Source organism: Oncorhynchus masou, unplaced genomic scaffold (assembly GCF_036934945.1).
Source record: "Oncorhynchus masou masou isolate Uvic2021 unplaced genomic scaffold, UVic_Omas_1.1 unplaced_scaffold_1221, whole genome shotgun sequence".
Taxonomy (NCBI): domain Eukaryota; kingdom Metazoa; phylum Chordata; class Actinopteri; order Salmoniformes; family Salmonidae; genus Oncorhynchus; species Oncorhynchus masou.
Genome location: NW_027002009.1, coordinates 90001 through 105399, shown reverse-complemented (window position 1 = coordinate 105399; position 15399 = coordinate 90001). Strand labels below are relative to the sequence as shown.

The 15399-nt window shown below is 49.3% G+C and overlaps 1 protein-coding gene across 1 annotated transcript in view; it reads right to left on the bottom strand.

Annotated features, from left to right (window-relative positions):
• The window catches only part of LOC135529969 (general transcription factor 3C polypeptide 1-like), a 120780-nt gene that overhangs the window by 25978 nt on the left and 79403 nt on the right, over positions 1 to 15399 (bottom strand). The window contains 1 exon segment of the mRNA XM_064958368.1: positions 15180 to 15328. Coding sequence (XP_064814440.1) covers positions 15180 to 15328 — 149 coding nt within the window.

The following is a 15399-nucleotide window of genomic DNA, read 5'->3' as shown; positions in this document are numbered from 1 at the left end:
ACGGGGGCAGAGAGAGAGAGAGACACGGGGGCAGAGAGAGAGAGAAACAGACGGGGGCAGAAAGAGAGAGAGAGACGGGAGCAGAGAGAGAGAGAGAGACAGACGCGGGCAGAGAGAGAGAGAGAGACAGACGGGGGCAGAGAGAGACAGACAGGGCATCAGTAAATATGAGAATATGGAACAATACAATATGGACCTCCCCTACTTATTTATTTGGACTGGGAAGATGAAACTTGGAATTTGTCTCTATACTCCAGCATGTTGGATTTGTCTCTTTACTCCAGCATGTTGGATTTGTCTCTTTACTCCAGCATGTTGGATTTGTCTCTATACTCCAGCATGTTGGATTTGTCTCTTTACTCCAGCATGTTGGATTTGTCTCTATACTCCAGCATGTTGGATTTGTCTCTATACTCCAGCATGTTGGATTTGTCTCTATACTCCAGCATGTTGGATTTGTCTCTATACTCCAGCATGTTGGATTTGTCTCTATACTCCAGCATGTTGGATTTGTCTCTATACTCCAGCATGTTGGATTTGTCTCTATACTCCAGCATGTTGGATTTGTCTCTATACTCCAGCATGTTGGATTTGTCTCTATACTCCAGCATGTTGGATTTGTCTCTATACTCCAGCATGTTGGATTTGTCTCTATACTCCAGCATGTTGGATTTGTCTCTATACTCCAGCATGTTGGATTTGTCTCTATACTCCAGCATGTTGGATTTGTCTCTATACTCCAGCATGTTGGATTTGTCTCTATACTCCAGCATGTTGGATTTGTCTCTATACTCCAGCATGTTGGATTTGTCTCTATACTCCAGCATGTTGGATTTGTCTCTATACTCCAGCATGTTGGATTTGTCTCTATACTCCAGCATGTTGGATTTGTCTCTATACTCCAGCATGTTGGATTTGTCTCTATACTCCAGCATGTTGGATTTGTCTCTATACTCCAGCATGTTGGATTTGTCTCTATACTCCAGCATGTTGGATTTGTCTCTATACTCCAGCATGTTGGATTTGTCTCTATACTCCAGCATGTTGGATTTGTCTCTATACTCCAGCATGTTGGATTTGTCTCTGTACTCCAGCATGTTGGATGTCTCTGTACTCCAGCATGTTGGATTTGTCTCTATACTCCAGCATGTTGGATGTCTCTGTACTCCAGCATGTTGGATTTGTCTCTATACTCCAGCATGTTGGATTTGTCTCTATACTCCAGCATGTTGGATTTGTCTCTATACTCCAGCATGTTGGATTTGTCTCTATACTCCAGCATGTTGGATGTCTCTGTACTCCAGCATGTTGGATTTGTCTCTATACTCCAGCATGTTGGATTTGTCTCTATACTCCAGCATGTTGGATTTGTCTCTATACTCCAGCATGTTGGATGTGTCTCTATACTCCAGCATGTTGGATGTCTCTATACTCCAGCATGTTGGATGTCTCTATACTCCAGCATGTTGGATTTGTCTCTATACTCCAGCATGTTGGATGTCTCTGTACTCCAGCATGTTGGATTTGTCTCTATACTCCAGCATGTTGGATTTGTCTCTATACTCCAGCATGTTGGATTTGTCTCTATACTCCAGCATGTTGGATGTGTCTCTATACTCCAGCATGTTGGATGTCTCTATACTCCAGCATGTTGGATGTCTCTGTACTCCAGCATGTTGGATTTGTCTCTATACTCCAGCATGTTGGATGTGTCTCTATACTCCAGCATGTTGGATGTCTCTATACTCCAGCATGTTGGATTTGTCTCTATACTCCAGCATGTTGGATTTGTCTCTATACTCCAGCATGTTGGATTTGTCTCTATACTCCAGCATGTTGGATTTGACATTAAATATTTTACATGAGGCGACATTACAGAATGTCTCCTTTTGAGGTTATTTTCATCCATGTCTGTTTTACCATTTTTAAATGAAAGCACTTCATGCATCTCGTGCCCCTCGTCCCATTTGAAGGGAAACGAGTATTTGAACCACTCCATTGGCCACGCCCACTGTCACCCCCCCCCCCCCCGTCACCAAACAAAATGAAGGGCAGAAAGACTAATTCAACTCCTGTCTTTCATTGAATCAGATGGCTCATTCATCACAAAATCTTTCAAATATTGCCAATTATTTGAATGTCTACTTCGTGGGCAGGTTTGAAATGCCAACACATTGTGAGCCATCATGTTCATGCACAGAATAAGAAAAGTAAATTAATGTTATCAAGTTAGTGTGGGGGGGCCTCCCGAGTGGCGCAGTGGTCTAAGGCACTGCATTGCAGCACTAGCTGTGCCACCAGAGACTCAGTGGTCTAAGGCACTGCATCACAGAGCTAGCTGTGCCACCAGAGACTCATTGGTCTAAGGCACTGCATCACAGAGCTAGCTGTGCCACCAGAGACTCGGTGGTCTAAGGCACTGCATCGCAGAGCTAGCTGTGCCACCAGAGACTCAGTGGTCTAAGGCACTGCATCACAGAGCTAGCTGTGCCACCAGAGACTCGGTGGTCTAAGGCACTGCATCGCAGAGCTAGCTGTGCCACCAGAGACTCTGTGGTCTAAGGCACTGCATCGCAGAGCTAGCTGTGCCACCAGAGACTCAGTGGTCTAAGACACTGCATCACAGAGCTAGCTGTGCCACCAGAGACTCATTGGTCTAAGGCACTGCATCACAGAGCTAGCTGTGCCACCAGAGACTCAGTGGTCTAAGACACTGCATCGCAGAGCTAGCTGTGCCACCAGAGACTCAGTGGTCTAAGACACTGCATCACAGAGCTAGCTGTGCCACCAGAGACTCATTGGTCTAAGGCACTGCATCACAGAGCTAGCTGTGCCACCAGAGACTCAGTGGTCTAAGACACTGCATCACAGAGCTAGCTGTGCCACCAGAGACTCAGTGGTCTAAGACACTGCATCACAGAGCTAGCTGTGCCACCAGAGACTCAGTGGTCTAAGACACTGCATCACAGAGCTAGCTGTGCCACCAGAGACTCAGTGGTCTAAGGCACTGCATCAGAGAGCGAGCTGTGCCACCAGAGACTCAGTGGTCTAAGACACTGCATTGCAGCACTAGCTGTGCCACCAGAGACTCTGGGTTCGCGCCCAGGCTCTGGTCGCAGCCGGCCGCGACCGGGAGGTCTGTGGGACGACGCACAATTGGCGTCGGCCCGGTTAGGGAGGGTTTGGCCGGTAGGGATGTCCTTGTCTCATCGCGCACTAGCGACCCATGTGGCTGGCCGGGCGCAGTGCACGCTAACCAAGGTTTCCTCCGACACATTGGTGCGGCTGGCTTCCGGGATGGATGCGGCTTGGTTGGGTTGTGTTTCGGAGGACGCATGGATCTGGGGCTATAGGGGACTGGGGCTATAGGGGACTGGGGCTATAGGGGACTGGGGCTATAGGGGACTGGGGCTATAGGGGACTGTATAATAATATGGATCTGGGGCTATAGGGGACTGGGGCTATAGGGGACTGTATAATAATATGGATCTGGGGCTATAGGGGACTGGTGCTATAGGGGACTGGGGCTATAGGGGACTGTATAATAATATGGATCTGGGGCTATAGGGGACTGGGGCTATAGGGGACTGTATAATAATATGGATCTGGGGCTATAGGGGACTGGGGCTATAGGGGACTGGGGCTATAGGGGACTGTATAATAATATGGATCTGGGGCTATAGGGGACTGAGGCTATAGGGGACTGGGGCTATAGGGGACTGTATAATAATATGGATCTGGGGCTTTAGGGGACTGGGGCTATAGGGGACTGTATAATAACATGGATCTGGGGCTATAGGGGACTGGGGCTATAGGGGACTGTATAATAATATGGATCTGGGGCTATAGGGGACTGGGGCTATAGGGGACTGGGGCTATAGGGGACTGTATAATAATATGGATCTGGGGCTATAGGGGACTGGGGCTATAGGGGACTGTATAATAATATGGATCTGGGGCTATAGGGGACTGGGGCTATAGGGGACTGTATAATAATATGGATCTGGGGCTATAGGGGACTGGGGCTATAGGGGACTGTATAATAATATGGATCTGGGGCTATAGGGGACTGTATAATAATATGGATCTGGGGCTATAGGGGACTGGGGCTATAGGGGACTGTATAATAATATAGATTTGGGGCTATAGGGGACTGGGGCTATAGGGGACTGGGGCTATAGGGGACTGTATAATAATATGGATCTGGGGCTATAGGGGACTGGGGCTATAGGGGACTGGGGCTATAGGGGACTGGGGCTATAGGGGACTGTATAATAATATGGATCTGAGGCTATAGGGGACTGTATAATAATATGGATCTGGGGCTATAGGGGCATGGGGCTATAGGGGACTGGGGCTATAGGGGACTGTATAATAATATGGATCTGGGGCTATAGGGGACTGGGGCTATAGGGGACTGTATAATAATATTGATCTGGGGCTATAGGGGACTGGGGCTATAGGGGACTGTATAATAATATGGATCTGGGGCTATAGGGGACTGGGGCTATAGGGGACTGGGGCTATAGGGGACTGTATAATAATATGGATCTGGGGCTATAGGGGACTGGGGCTATAGGGGACTGTATAATAATATTGATCTGGGGCTATAGGGGACTGGGGCTATAGGGGACTGTATAATAATATGGATCTGGGGCTATAGGGGACTGGAGCTATAGGGGACTGGGGCTATAGGGGACTGTATAATAATATGGATCTGGGGCTATAGGGGACTGGGGCTATAGGGGACTGGGGCTATAGGGGACTGGGGCTATAGGGGACTGTATAATAATATGGATCTGGGGCTATAGGGGACTGGGGCTATAGGGGACTGTATAATAATATTGATCTGGGGCTATAGGGGACTGGGGCTATAGGGGACTGTATAATAATATGGATCTGGGGCTATAGGGGACTGGGGCTATAGGGGACTGTATAATAATATGGATCTGGGGCTATAGGGGACTGTATAATAATATGGATCTGGGGCTATAGGGGACTGTATAATAATATGGATCTGGGGCTATAGGGGACTGGGGCTATAGGGGACTGTATAATAATATGGATCTGGGGCTATAGGGGACTGGGGCTATAGGGGACTGGGGCTATAGGGGACTGGGGCTATAGGGGACTGTATAATAATATGGATCTGGGGCTATAGGGGACTGGGGCTATAGGGGACTGTATAATAATATGGATCTGGGGCTATAGGGGACTGGGGCTATAGGGGACTGTATAATAATATGGATCTGGGGCTATAGGGGACTGGGGCTATATGGGACTGGGGCTATAGGGGACTGGGGCTATAGGGGACTGTATAATAATATGGATCTGGGGCTATAGGGGACTGGGGCTATAGGGGACTGGGGCTATAGGGGACTGTATAATAATATGGATCTGGGGCTATAGGGGACTGGGGCTATAGGGGACTGGGGCTATAGGGGACTGTATAATAATATGGATATGGGGCTATAGGGGACTGGGGCTATAGGGGACTGGGGCTATAGGGGACTGGGGCTATAGGGGACTGGGGCTATAGGGGACTGGGGCTATAGGGGACTGTATAATAATATTGATCTGGGGCTATAGGGGACTGGGGCTATAGGGGACTGTATAATAATATTGATCTGGGGCTATAGGGGCCTGTATAATAATATGGATCTGGGGCTATAGGGGACTGGGGCTATAGGGGACTGGGGCTATAGGGGACTGTATAATAATATGGATCTGGGGCTATAGGGGACTGGGGCTATAGGGGACTGTATAATAATATGGATCTGGGGCTATAGGGGCCTGTATAATAATATTGATCTGGGGCTATAGGGGACTGGGGCTATAGGGGACTGTATAATAATATGGATCTGGGGCTATAGGGGACTGGGGCTATAGGGGACTGTATAATAATATGGATCTGGGGCTATAGGGGACTGGGGCTATAGGGGACTGTATAATAATATTGATCTGGGGCTATAGGGGACTGGGGCTATAGGGGACTGTATAATAATATGGATCTGGGGCTATAGGGGACTGGGGCTATAGGGGACTGTATAATAATATGGATCTGGGGCTATAGGGGACTGTATAATAATATGGATCTGGGGCTATAGGGGACTGTATAATAATATGGATCTGGGGCTATAGGGGACTGGGGCTATAGGGGACTGTATAATAATATGGATCTGGGGCTATAGGGGACTGGGGCTATAGGGGACTGGGGCTATAGGGGACTGGGGCTATAGGGGACTGTATAATAATATGGATCTGGGGCTATAGGGGACTGGGGCTATAGGGGACTGTATAATAATATGGATCTGGGGCTATAGGGGACTGGGGCTATAGGGGACTGTATAATAATATGGATCTGGGGCTATAGGGGACTGGGGCTATAGGGGACTGGGGCTATAGGGGACTGGGGCTATAGGGGACTGTATAATAATATGGATCTGGGGCTATAGGGGACTGGGGCTATAGGGGACTGTATAATAATATGGATCTGGGGCTATAGGGGACTGGGGCTATAGGGGACTGTATAATAATATGGATCTGGGGCTATAGGGGACTGGGGCTATATGGGACTGGGGCTATAGGGGACTGGGGCTATAGGGGACTGTATAATAATATGGATCTGGGGCTATAGGGGACTGGGGCTATAGGGGACTGGGGCTATAGGGGACTGTATAATAATATGGATCTGGGGCTATAGGGGACTGGGGCTATAGGGGACTGGGGCTATAGGGGACTGTATAATAATATGGATATGGGGCTATAGGGGACTGGGGCTATAGGGGACTGGGGCTATAGGGGACTGGGGCTATAGGGGACTGTATAATAATATTGATCTGGGGCTATAGGGGACTGGGGCTATAGGGGACTGTATAATAATATTGATCTGGGGCTATAGGGGCCTGTATAATAATATGGATCTGGGGCTATAGGGGACTGGGGCTATAGGGGACTGGGGCTATAGGGGACTGTATAATAATATGGATCTGGGGCTATAGGGGACTGGGGCTATAGGGGACTGTATAATAATATGGATCTGGGGCTATAGGGGCCTGTATAATAATATGGATCTGGGGCTATAGGGGACTGGGGCTATAGGGGACTGTATAATAATATGGATCTGGGGCTATAGGGGACTGGGGCTATAGGGGACTGGGGCTATAGGGGACTGTATAATAATATGGATCTGGGGCTATAGGGGACTGGGGCTATAGGGGACTGGGGCTATAGGGGACTGTATAATAATATGGATCTGGGGCTATAGGGGACTGGGGCTATAGGGGACTGGGGCTATAGGGGACTGGGGCTATAGGGGACTGTATAATAATATGGATCTGGGGCTATAGGGGACTGGGGCTATAGGGGCCTGTATAATAATATGGATCTGGGGCTATAGGGGACTGGGGCTATAGGGGACTGGGGCTATAGGGGACTGGGGCTATAGGGGACTGTATAATAATATGGATCTGGGGCTATAGGGGACTGGGGCTATAGGGGCCTGTATAATAATATGGATCTGGGGCTATAGGGGACTGGGGCTATAGGGGCCTGTATAATAATATGGATCTGGGGCTATAGGGGACGGGGCTATAGGGGACTGTATAATAATATGGATCTGGGGCTATAGGGGACTGGGGCTATAGGGGACTGGGGCTATAGGGGACTGTATAATAATATGGATCTGGGGCTATAGGGGACTGGGGCTATAGGGGACTGGGGCTATAGGGGACTGGGGCTATAGGGGACTGTATAATAATATGGATCTGGGGCTATAGGGGACTGGGGCTATAGGGGCCTGTATAATAATATGGATCTGGGGCTATAGGGGACTGGGGCTATAGGGGACTGGGGCTATAGGGGACTGTATAATAATATGGATCTGGGGCTATAGGGGACTGGGGCTATAGGGGCCTGTATAATAATATGGATCTGGGGCTATAGGGGACTGGGGCTATAGGGGCCTGTATAATAATATGGATCTGGGGCTATAGGGGACGGGGGCTATAGGGGACTGTATAATAATATGGATCTGGGGCTATAGGGGACTGTATAATAATATGGATCTGGGGCTATAGGGGACTGGGGCTATAGGGGACTGGGGCTATAGGGGACTGGGGCTATAGGGGACTGGGGCTATAGGGGACTGGGGCTATAGGGGACTGTATAATAATATGGATCTGGGGCTATATGGGACTGGGACTATAGGGGACTGTATAATAATATGGATCTGGGGCTATAGGGGACTGGGGCTATAGGGGACTGGGGCTATAGGGGACTGTATAATAATATGGATCTGGGGCTATAGGGGACTGGGGCTATAGGGGACTGTATAATACTATGGATCTGGGGCTATAGGGGACTGGGGCTATAAGGGACTGGGGCTATAGGGGACTGTATAATAATATGGATCTGGGGCTATAGGGGACTGGGGCTATAGGGGACTGTATAATAATATGGATCTGGGGCTATAGGGGACTGGGGCTATAGGGGACTGGGGCTATAGGGGACTGTATAATAATATGGATCTGGGGCTATAGGGGACTGGGGCTTTAGGGGACTGGGGCTATAGGGGACTGGGGCTATAGGGGACTGGGGCTATAGGGGACTGGGGCTATAGGGGACTGGGGCTATAGGGGACTGGGGCTATAGGGGACTGTATAATAATATGGATCTGGGGCTATAGGGGACTGGGGCTATAGGGGACTGTATAATAATATGGATCTGGGGCTATAGGGGACTGGTGCTATAGGGGACTGGGGCTATAGGGGACTGGGGCTATAGGGGACTGTATAATAATATGGATCTGGGGCTATAGGGGACTGGGGCTATAGGGGACTGTATAATAATATGGATCTGGGGCTATAGGGGACTGGGGCTATAGGGGACTGGGGCTATAGGGGACTGTATAATAACATGGATCTGGGGCTATAGGGGACTGCATAATAATATGGATCTGGGGCTATAGGGGACTGGGGCTATAGGGGACTGGGGCTATAGGGGACTGTATAATAATATGGATCTGGGGCTATAGGGGACTGGGGCTATAGGGGACTGGGGCTATAGGGGACTGTATAATAATATGGATCTGGGGCTATAGGGGACTGGGGCTATAGGGGACTGTATAATAATATGGATCTGGGGCTATAGGGGACTGGGGCTATAGGGGACTGGGGCTATAGGGGACTGGGGCTATAGGGGACTGGGGCTATAGGGGACTGGGGCTATAGGGGACTGTATAATAATATGGATCTGGGGCTATAGGGGGCTGGGGCTATAGGGGACTGTATAATAACATGGATCTGGGGCTATAGGGGTCTGGGGCTATAGGGGTCTGGGGCTATAGGGGACTGTATAATAATATGGATCTGGGGCTATAGGGGACTGTATAATTATAGGGATATGGGACTATAGGGGACTGTATAATAATATGGATCTGGGGCTATAGGGGACTGGGGCTATAGGGGACTGGGGCTATAGGGGACTGTATAATAATATGGATCTGGGGCTATAGGGGACTGTATAATAATATGGATCTGGGGCTATAGGGGACTGGGGCTATAGGGGACTGTATAATAACATGGATCTCGGGCTATAGGGGTCTGGGGCTATAGGGGACTGTATAATAATATGGATCTGGGGCTATATGGGACTGTATAATAATATGGATCTGGGGCTATAGGGGACTGGAGCTATAGGGGACTGGGGCTATAGGGGACTGTATAATAATATGGATCTGTGGCTATAGGGGACTGGGGCTATAGAGGACTGTATAATAACATGGATCTGGGGCTATAGGGGTCTGGGGCTATAGGGGACTGGGGCTATAGGGGACTGTATAATAATATGGATCTGTGGCTATAGGGGACTGTTTAATAATATGGATCTGGGGCTATAGGGGACTGGGGCTATAGGGGACTGAGGCTATAGGGGACTGTATAATAATATGGATCTGGGGCTATAGGGGACTGGGGCTATAGGGGACTGGGGCTATAGGGGACTGTATAATAATATTGATCTGGGGCTATAGGGGACTGTATAATAATATGGATCTGGGGCTATAGGGGACTGGGGCTATAGGGGACTGGGGCTATAGGGGACTGGGGCTATAGGGGACTGTATAATAATATGGATCTGGGGCTATAGGGGACTGGGGCTATAGGGGACTGGGGCTATAGGGGACTGGGGCTATAGGGGACTGGGGCTATAGGGGACTGTATAATAATATGGATCTGGGGCTATAGGGGACTGGGGCTATAGGGGCCTGTATAATAATATGGATCTGGGGCTATAGGGGACTGGGGCTATAGGGGCCTGTATAATAATATGGATCTGGGGCTATAGGGGACGGGGGCTATAGGGGACTGTATAATAATATGGATCTGGGGCTATAGGGGACTGTATAATAATATGGATCTGGGGCTATAGGGGACTGTATAATAATATGGATCTGGGGCTATAGGGGACTGGGGCTATAGGGGACTGGGGCTATAGGGGACTGGGGCTATAGGGGACTGTATAATAATATGGATCTGGGGCTATATGGGACTGGGACTATAGGGGACTGTATAATAATATGGATCTGGGGCTATAGGGGACTGGGGCTATAGGGGACTGGGGCTATAGGGGACTGTATAATAATATGGATCTGGGGCTATAGGGGACTGGGGCTATAGGGGACTGGGGCTATAGGGGACTGGGGCTATAGGGGACTGTATAATAATATGGATCTGGGGCAATAGGGGACTGGGGCTATAGGGGACTGTATAATAATATGGATCTGGGGCTATAGGGGACTGGGGCTATAGGGGACTGGGGCTATAGGGGACTGGGGCTATAGGGGACTGGGGCTATAGGGGACTGTATAATAATATGGATCTGGGGCTATAGGGGACTGGGGCTATAAGGGACTGGGGCTATAGGGGACTGTATAATAATATGGATCTGGGGCTATAGGGGACTGGGGCTATAGGGGACTGTATAATAATATGGATCTGGGGCTATAGGGGACTGGGGCTATAGGGGACTGGGGCTATAGGGGACTGTATAATAATATGGATCTGGGGCTATAGGGGACTGGGGCTTTAGGGGACTGGGGCTATAGGGGACTGGGGCTATAGGGGACTGGGGCTATAGGGGACTGGGGCTATAGGGGACTGGGGCTATAGGGGACTGGGGCTATAGGGGACTGTATAATAATATGGATCTGGGGCTATAGGGGACTGGGGCTATAGGGGACTGTATAATAATATGGATCTGGGGCTATAGGGGACTGGTGCTATAGGGGACTGGGGCTATAGGGGACTGGGGCTATAGGGGACTGTATAATAATATGGATCTGGGGCTATAGGGGACTGGGGCTATAGGGGACTGTATAATAATATGGATCTGGGGCTATAGGGGACTGGGGCTATAGGGGACTGGGGCTATAGGGGACTGGGGCTATAGGGGACTGTATAATAACATGGATCTGGGGCTATAGGGGACTGTATAATAATATGGATCTGGGGCTATAGGGGACTGGGGCTATAGGGGACTGGGGCTATAGGGGACTGTATAATAATATGGATCTGGGGCTATAGGGGACTGGGGCTATAGGGGACTGGGGCTATAGGGGACTGTATAATAATATGGATCTGGGGCTATAGGGGACTGGGGCTATAGGGGACTGTATAATAATATGGATCTGGGGCTATAGGGGACTGGGGCTATAGGGGACTGGGGCTATAGGGGACTGGGGCTATAGGGGACTGGGGCTATAGGGGACTGGGGCTATAGGGGACTGTATAATAATATGGATCTGGGGCTATAGGGGGCTGGGGCTATAGGGGACTGTATAATAACATGGATCTGGGGCTATAGGGGTCTGGGGCTATAGGGGTCTGGGGCTATAGGGGACTGTATAATAATATGGATCTGGGGCTATAGGGGACTGTATAATTATAGGGATATGGGACTATAGGGGACTGTATAATAATATGGATCTGGGGCTATAGGGGACTGGGGCTATAGGGGACTGGGGCTATAGGGGACTGTATAATAATATGGATCTGGGGCTATAGGGGACTGTATAATAATATGGATCTGGGGCTATAGGGGACTGGGGCTATAGGGGACTGTATAATAACATGGATCTGGGGCTATAGGGGTCTGGGGCTATAGGGGACTGTATAATAATATGGATCTGGGGCTATATGGGACTGTATAATAATATGGATCTGGGGCTATAGGGGACTGGAGCTATAGGGGACTGGGGCTATAGGGGACTGTATAATAATATGGATCTGTGGCTATAGGGGACTGGGGCTATAGAGGACTGTATAATAACATGGATCTGGGGCTATAGGGGTCTGGGGCTATAGGGGACTGGGGCTATAGGGGACTGTATAATAATATGGATCTGTGGCTATAGGGGACTGTTTAATAATATGGATCTGGGGCTATAGGGGACTGGGGCTATAGGGGACTGAGGCTATAGGGGACTGTATAATAATATGGATCTGGGGCTATAGGGGACTGGGGCTATAGGGGACTGGGGCTATAGGGGACTGTATAATAATATTGATCTGGGGCTATAGGGGACTGTATAATAATATGGATCTGGGGCTATAGGGGACTGGGGCTATAGGGGACTGGGGCTATAGGGGACTGGGGCTATAGGGGACTGTATAATAATATGGATCTGGGGCTATAGGGGACTGGGGCTTTAGGGGACTGGGGCTATAGGGGACTGGGGCTATAGGGGACTGTATAATAATATGGATCTGGGGCTATAGGGGACTGGGGCTATAGGGGACTGTATAATAATATGGATCTGGGGCTATAGGGGACTGGGGCTATAGGGGACTGTATAATAATATGGATCTGGGGCTATAGGGGACTGGGGCTATAGGGGACTGTATAATAACATGGATCTGGGGATATAGGGGACTGTATAATAATATGGATCTGGGGCTATAGGGGACTGGGGCTATAGGGGACTGTATAATAATATGGATCTGGGGCTATAGGGGACTGGGGCTATAGGGGACTGTATAATAATATGGATCTGGGGCTATAGGGGCATGGGGCTATAGGGGACTGGGGCTATAGGGGACTGTATAATAATATGGATCTGGGGCTATAGGGGACTGGGGCTATAGGGGACTGTATAATAACATGGATCTGGGGATATAGGGGACTGTATAATAATATGGATCTGGGGCTATAGGGGACTGGGGCTATAGGGGACTGTATAATATTATGGATCTGGGGCTATAGGGGACTGGGGCTATAGGGGACTGGGGCTATAGGGGACTGTATAATATTATGGATCTGGGGCTATAGGGGACTGGGGCTATAGGGGACTGTATAATATTATGGATCTGGGGCTATAGGGGACTGGGGCTATAGGGGACTGGGGATATAGGGGACTGTATAATAATATGGATCTGGGGCTATAGGGGACTGGGGCTATAGGGGACTGTATAATATTATGGATCTGGGGCTATAGGGGACTGGGGCTATAGGGGACTGGGGCTATAGGGGACTGTATAATAATATGGATCTGGGGCTATAGGGGACTGTATAATAATATGGATCTGGGGCTATAGGGGACTGGGGCTATAGGGGACTGTATAATATTATGGATCTGGGGCTATAGGGGACTGGGGCTATAGGGGACTGGGGCTATAGGGGACTGTATAATAATATGGATCTGGGGCTATAGGGGACTGGGGCTATAGGGGACTGGGGCTATAGGGGACTGGGGCTATAGGGGACTGTATAATAACATGGATCTGGGGATATAGGGGACTGTATAATAATATGGATCTGGGGCTACATGAGAAAAACTAATTTGGAGAAACAACTGTTCATTTTAGACAGAGAGAAAGAAGGAGCGCCAGAGAAAGGGTGTGTGTGTATATAGGTGTGGGTGTGTAGGTGTGGGTGTGGGTGTGTGTGTGTGTGTAGGTGTGGGTGTGTGTGTGTGTGTAGGTGTGGGTGTGTAGGTGTGTGTGTGTAGGTGTGTGTGTAGGTGTGGGTGTGTAGGTGTGTGTAGGTGTGTGTGTGTAGGTGTGTGTAGGTGTGTGTGTATAGGTGTGTGTAGGTGTGTGTGTATAGGTGTGTGTAGGTGTGTGTGTGTGTATAGGTGTGTGTGTGTAGGTGTGTGTGTGTATGTGTGTGTGTGTATAGGTGTGTGTGTATAGGTGTGTGTAGGTATGCGTAGGTGCAGGTGTGTGTAGGTGTAGGTGTGTGTAGGTATGCGTAGGTACAGGTGTGTGTAGGTGTAGGTGTGGGTGTGCGTAGGTGTAGGTGTGCGTAGGTGTAGGTGTGTGTAGGTGTGGGTGTATAGGTGTGTGTGTATAGGTGTGTGTAGGTGTGTGTAGGTCTGTGTAGGTGTTGGTGTGTATAGGTGTGCGTAGGTGTAGGTGTGTGTAGGTATAGGTGTGCGTAGGTGTAGGTGAGTGTAGGTGTAGGTGTGTGTAGGTGTGTGTAGGTGTGGGTGTATAGGTGTGTGTGTATAGGTGTGCGTGTGTATAGGTGTGTATGTATAGGTGTGCGTGTATAGGTGTGCGTGTATAGGTGTGTGTAGGTGTAGGTGTGTGTAGGTGTGTGTAGGTCTGTCTAGGTCTGTGTAGGTCTGTGTAGGTGTGTGTAGGTGTGGGTGTATAGGTGTGTGTAGGTCTGTGTAGGTGTTGGTGTGTATAGGTGTGCGTAGGTGTAGGTGTGTGTAGGTATAGGTGTGCGTAGGTGTAGGTGTGTGTGTGTGTAGGTGTAGGTGTGTGTAGGTGTAGGTATGTGTAGGTGTATAGGTGTGTGTGTATAGGTGTGTGTAGGTGTAGGTGTGTGTAGGTGTAGGTATGCGTAGGTGTGTGTAAGTGTAGGTGTGTGTAGGTGTGTGTAGGTGTTGGTATGTATAGGTGTGCGTGTATAGGTGTGCGTGTATAGGTCTAGGTCTGCGTAGGTGTAGGTGTGTGTAGGTGTGTGTGTGCACGCCATTCTCATTACATGAATCATACTACCGCTTCACAGCAGAGGTCAGGTGTGTGTAGGTGTAGGTGTGTATAGGTGTGCGTGTATAGGTGTGCGTGTATAGGTGTGCGTGTATAGGTGGGTGTGTATAGGTGTGTATAGGTGTGTGTAGGTGTGTGTGTGTAGGTGTGTGTAGGTGTTGGTGTGTATAGGTGTGTGCGTACCTCTTCACCACCTCATTGTCCACCATGGTGCTGTCCAACACCACGATGTGTTCAGGTATGGAGACGTGGACTGACAGCAGACCCAGAGTCATCAGACTGAGGCAGGCCAGAGTGGCGCCCCCCGGGGACTCCAGAGAGAACTGCAACATCTGGAGAACGCGGGATTTAATTCATGGAACATTTATGAACTCCGTTATCTCATACAGGTGATCTCATTTAA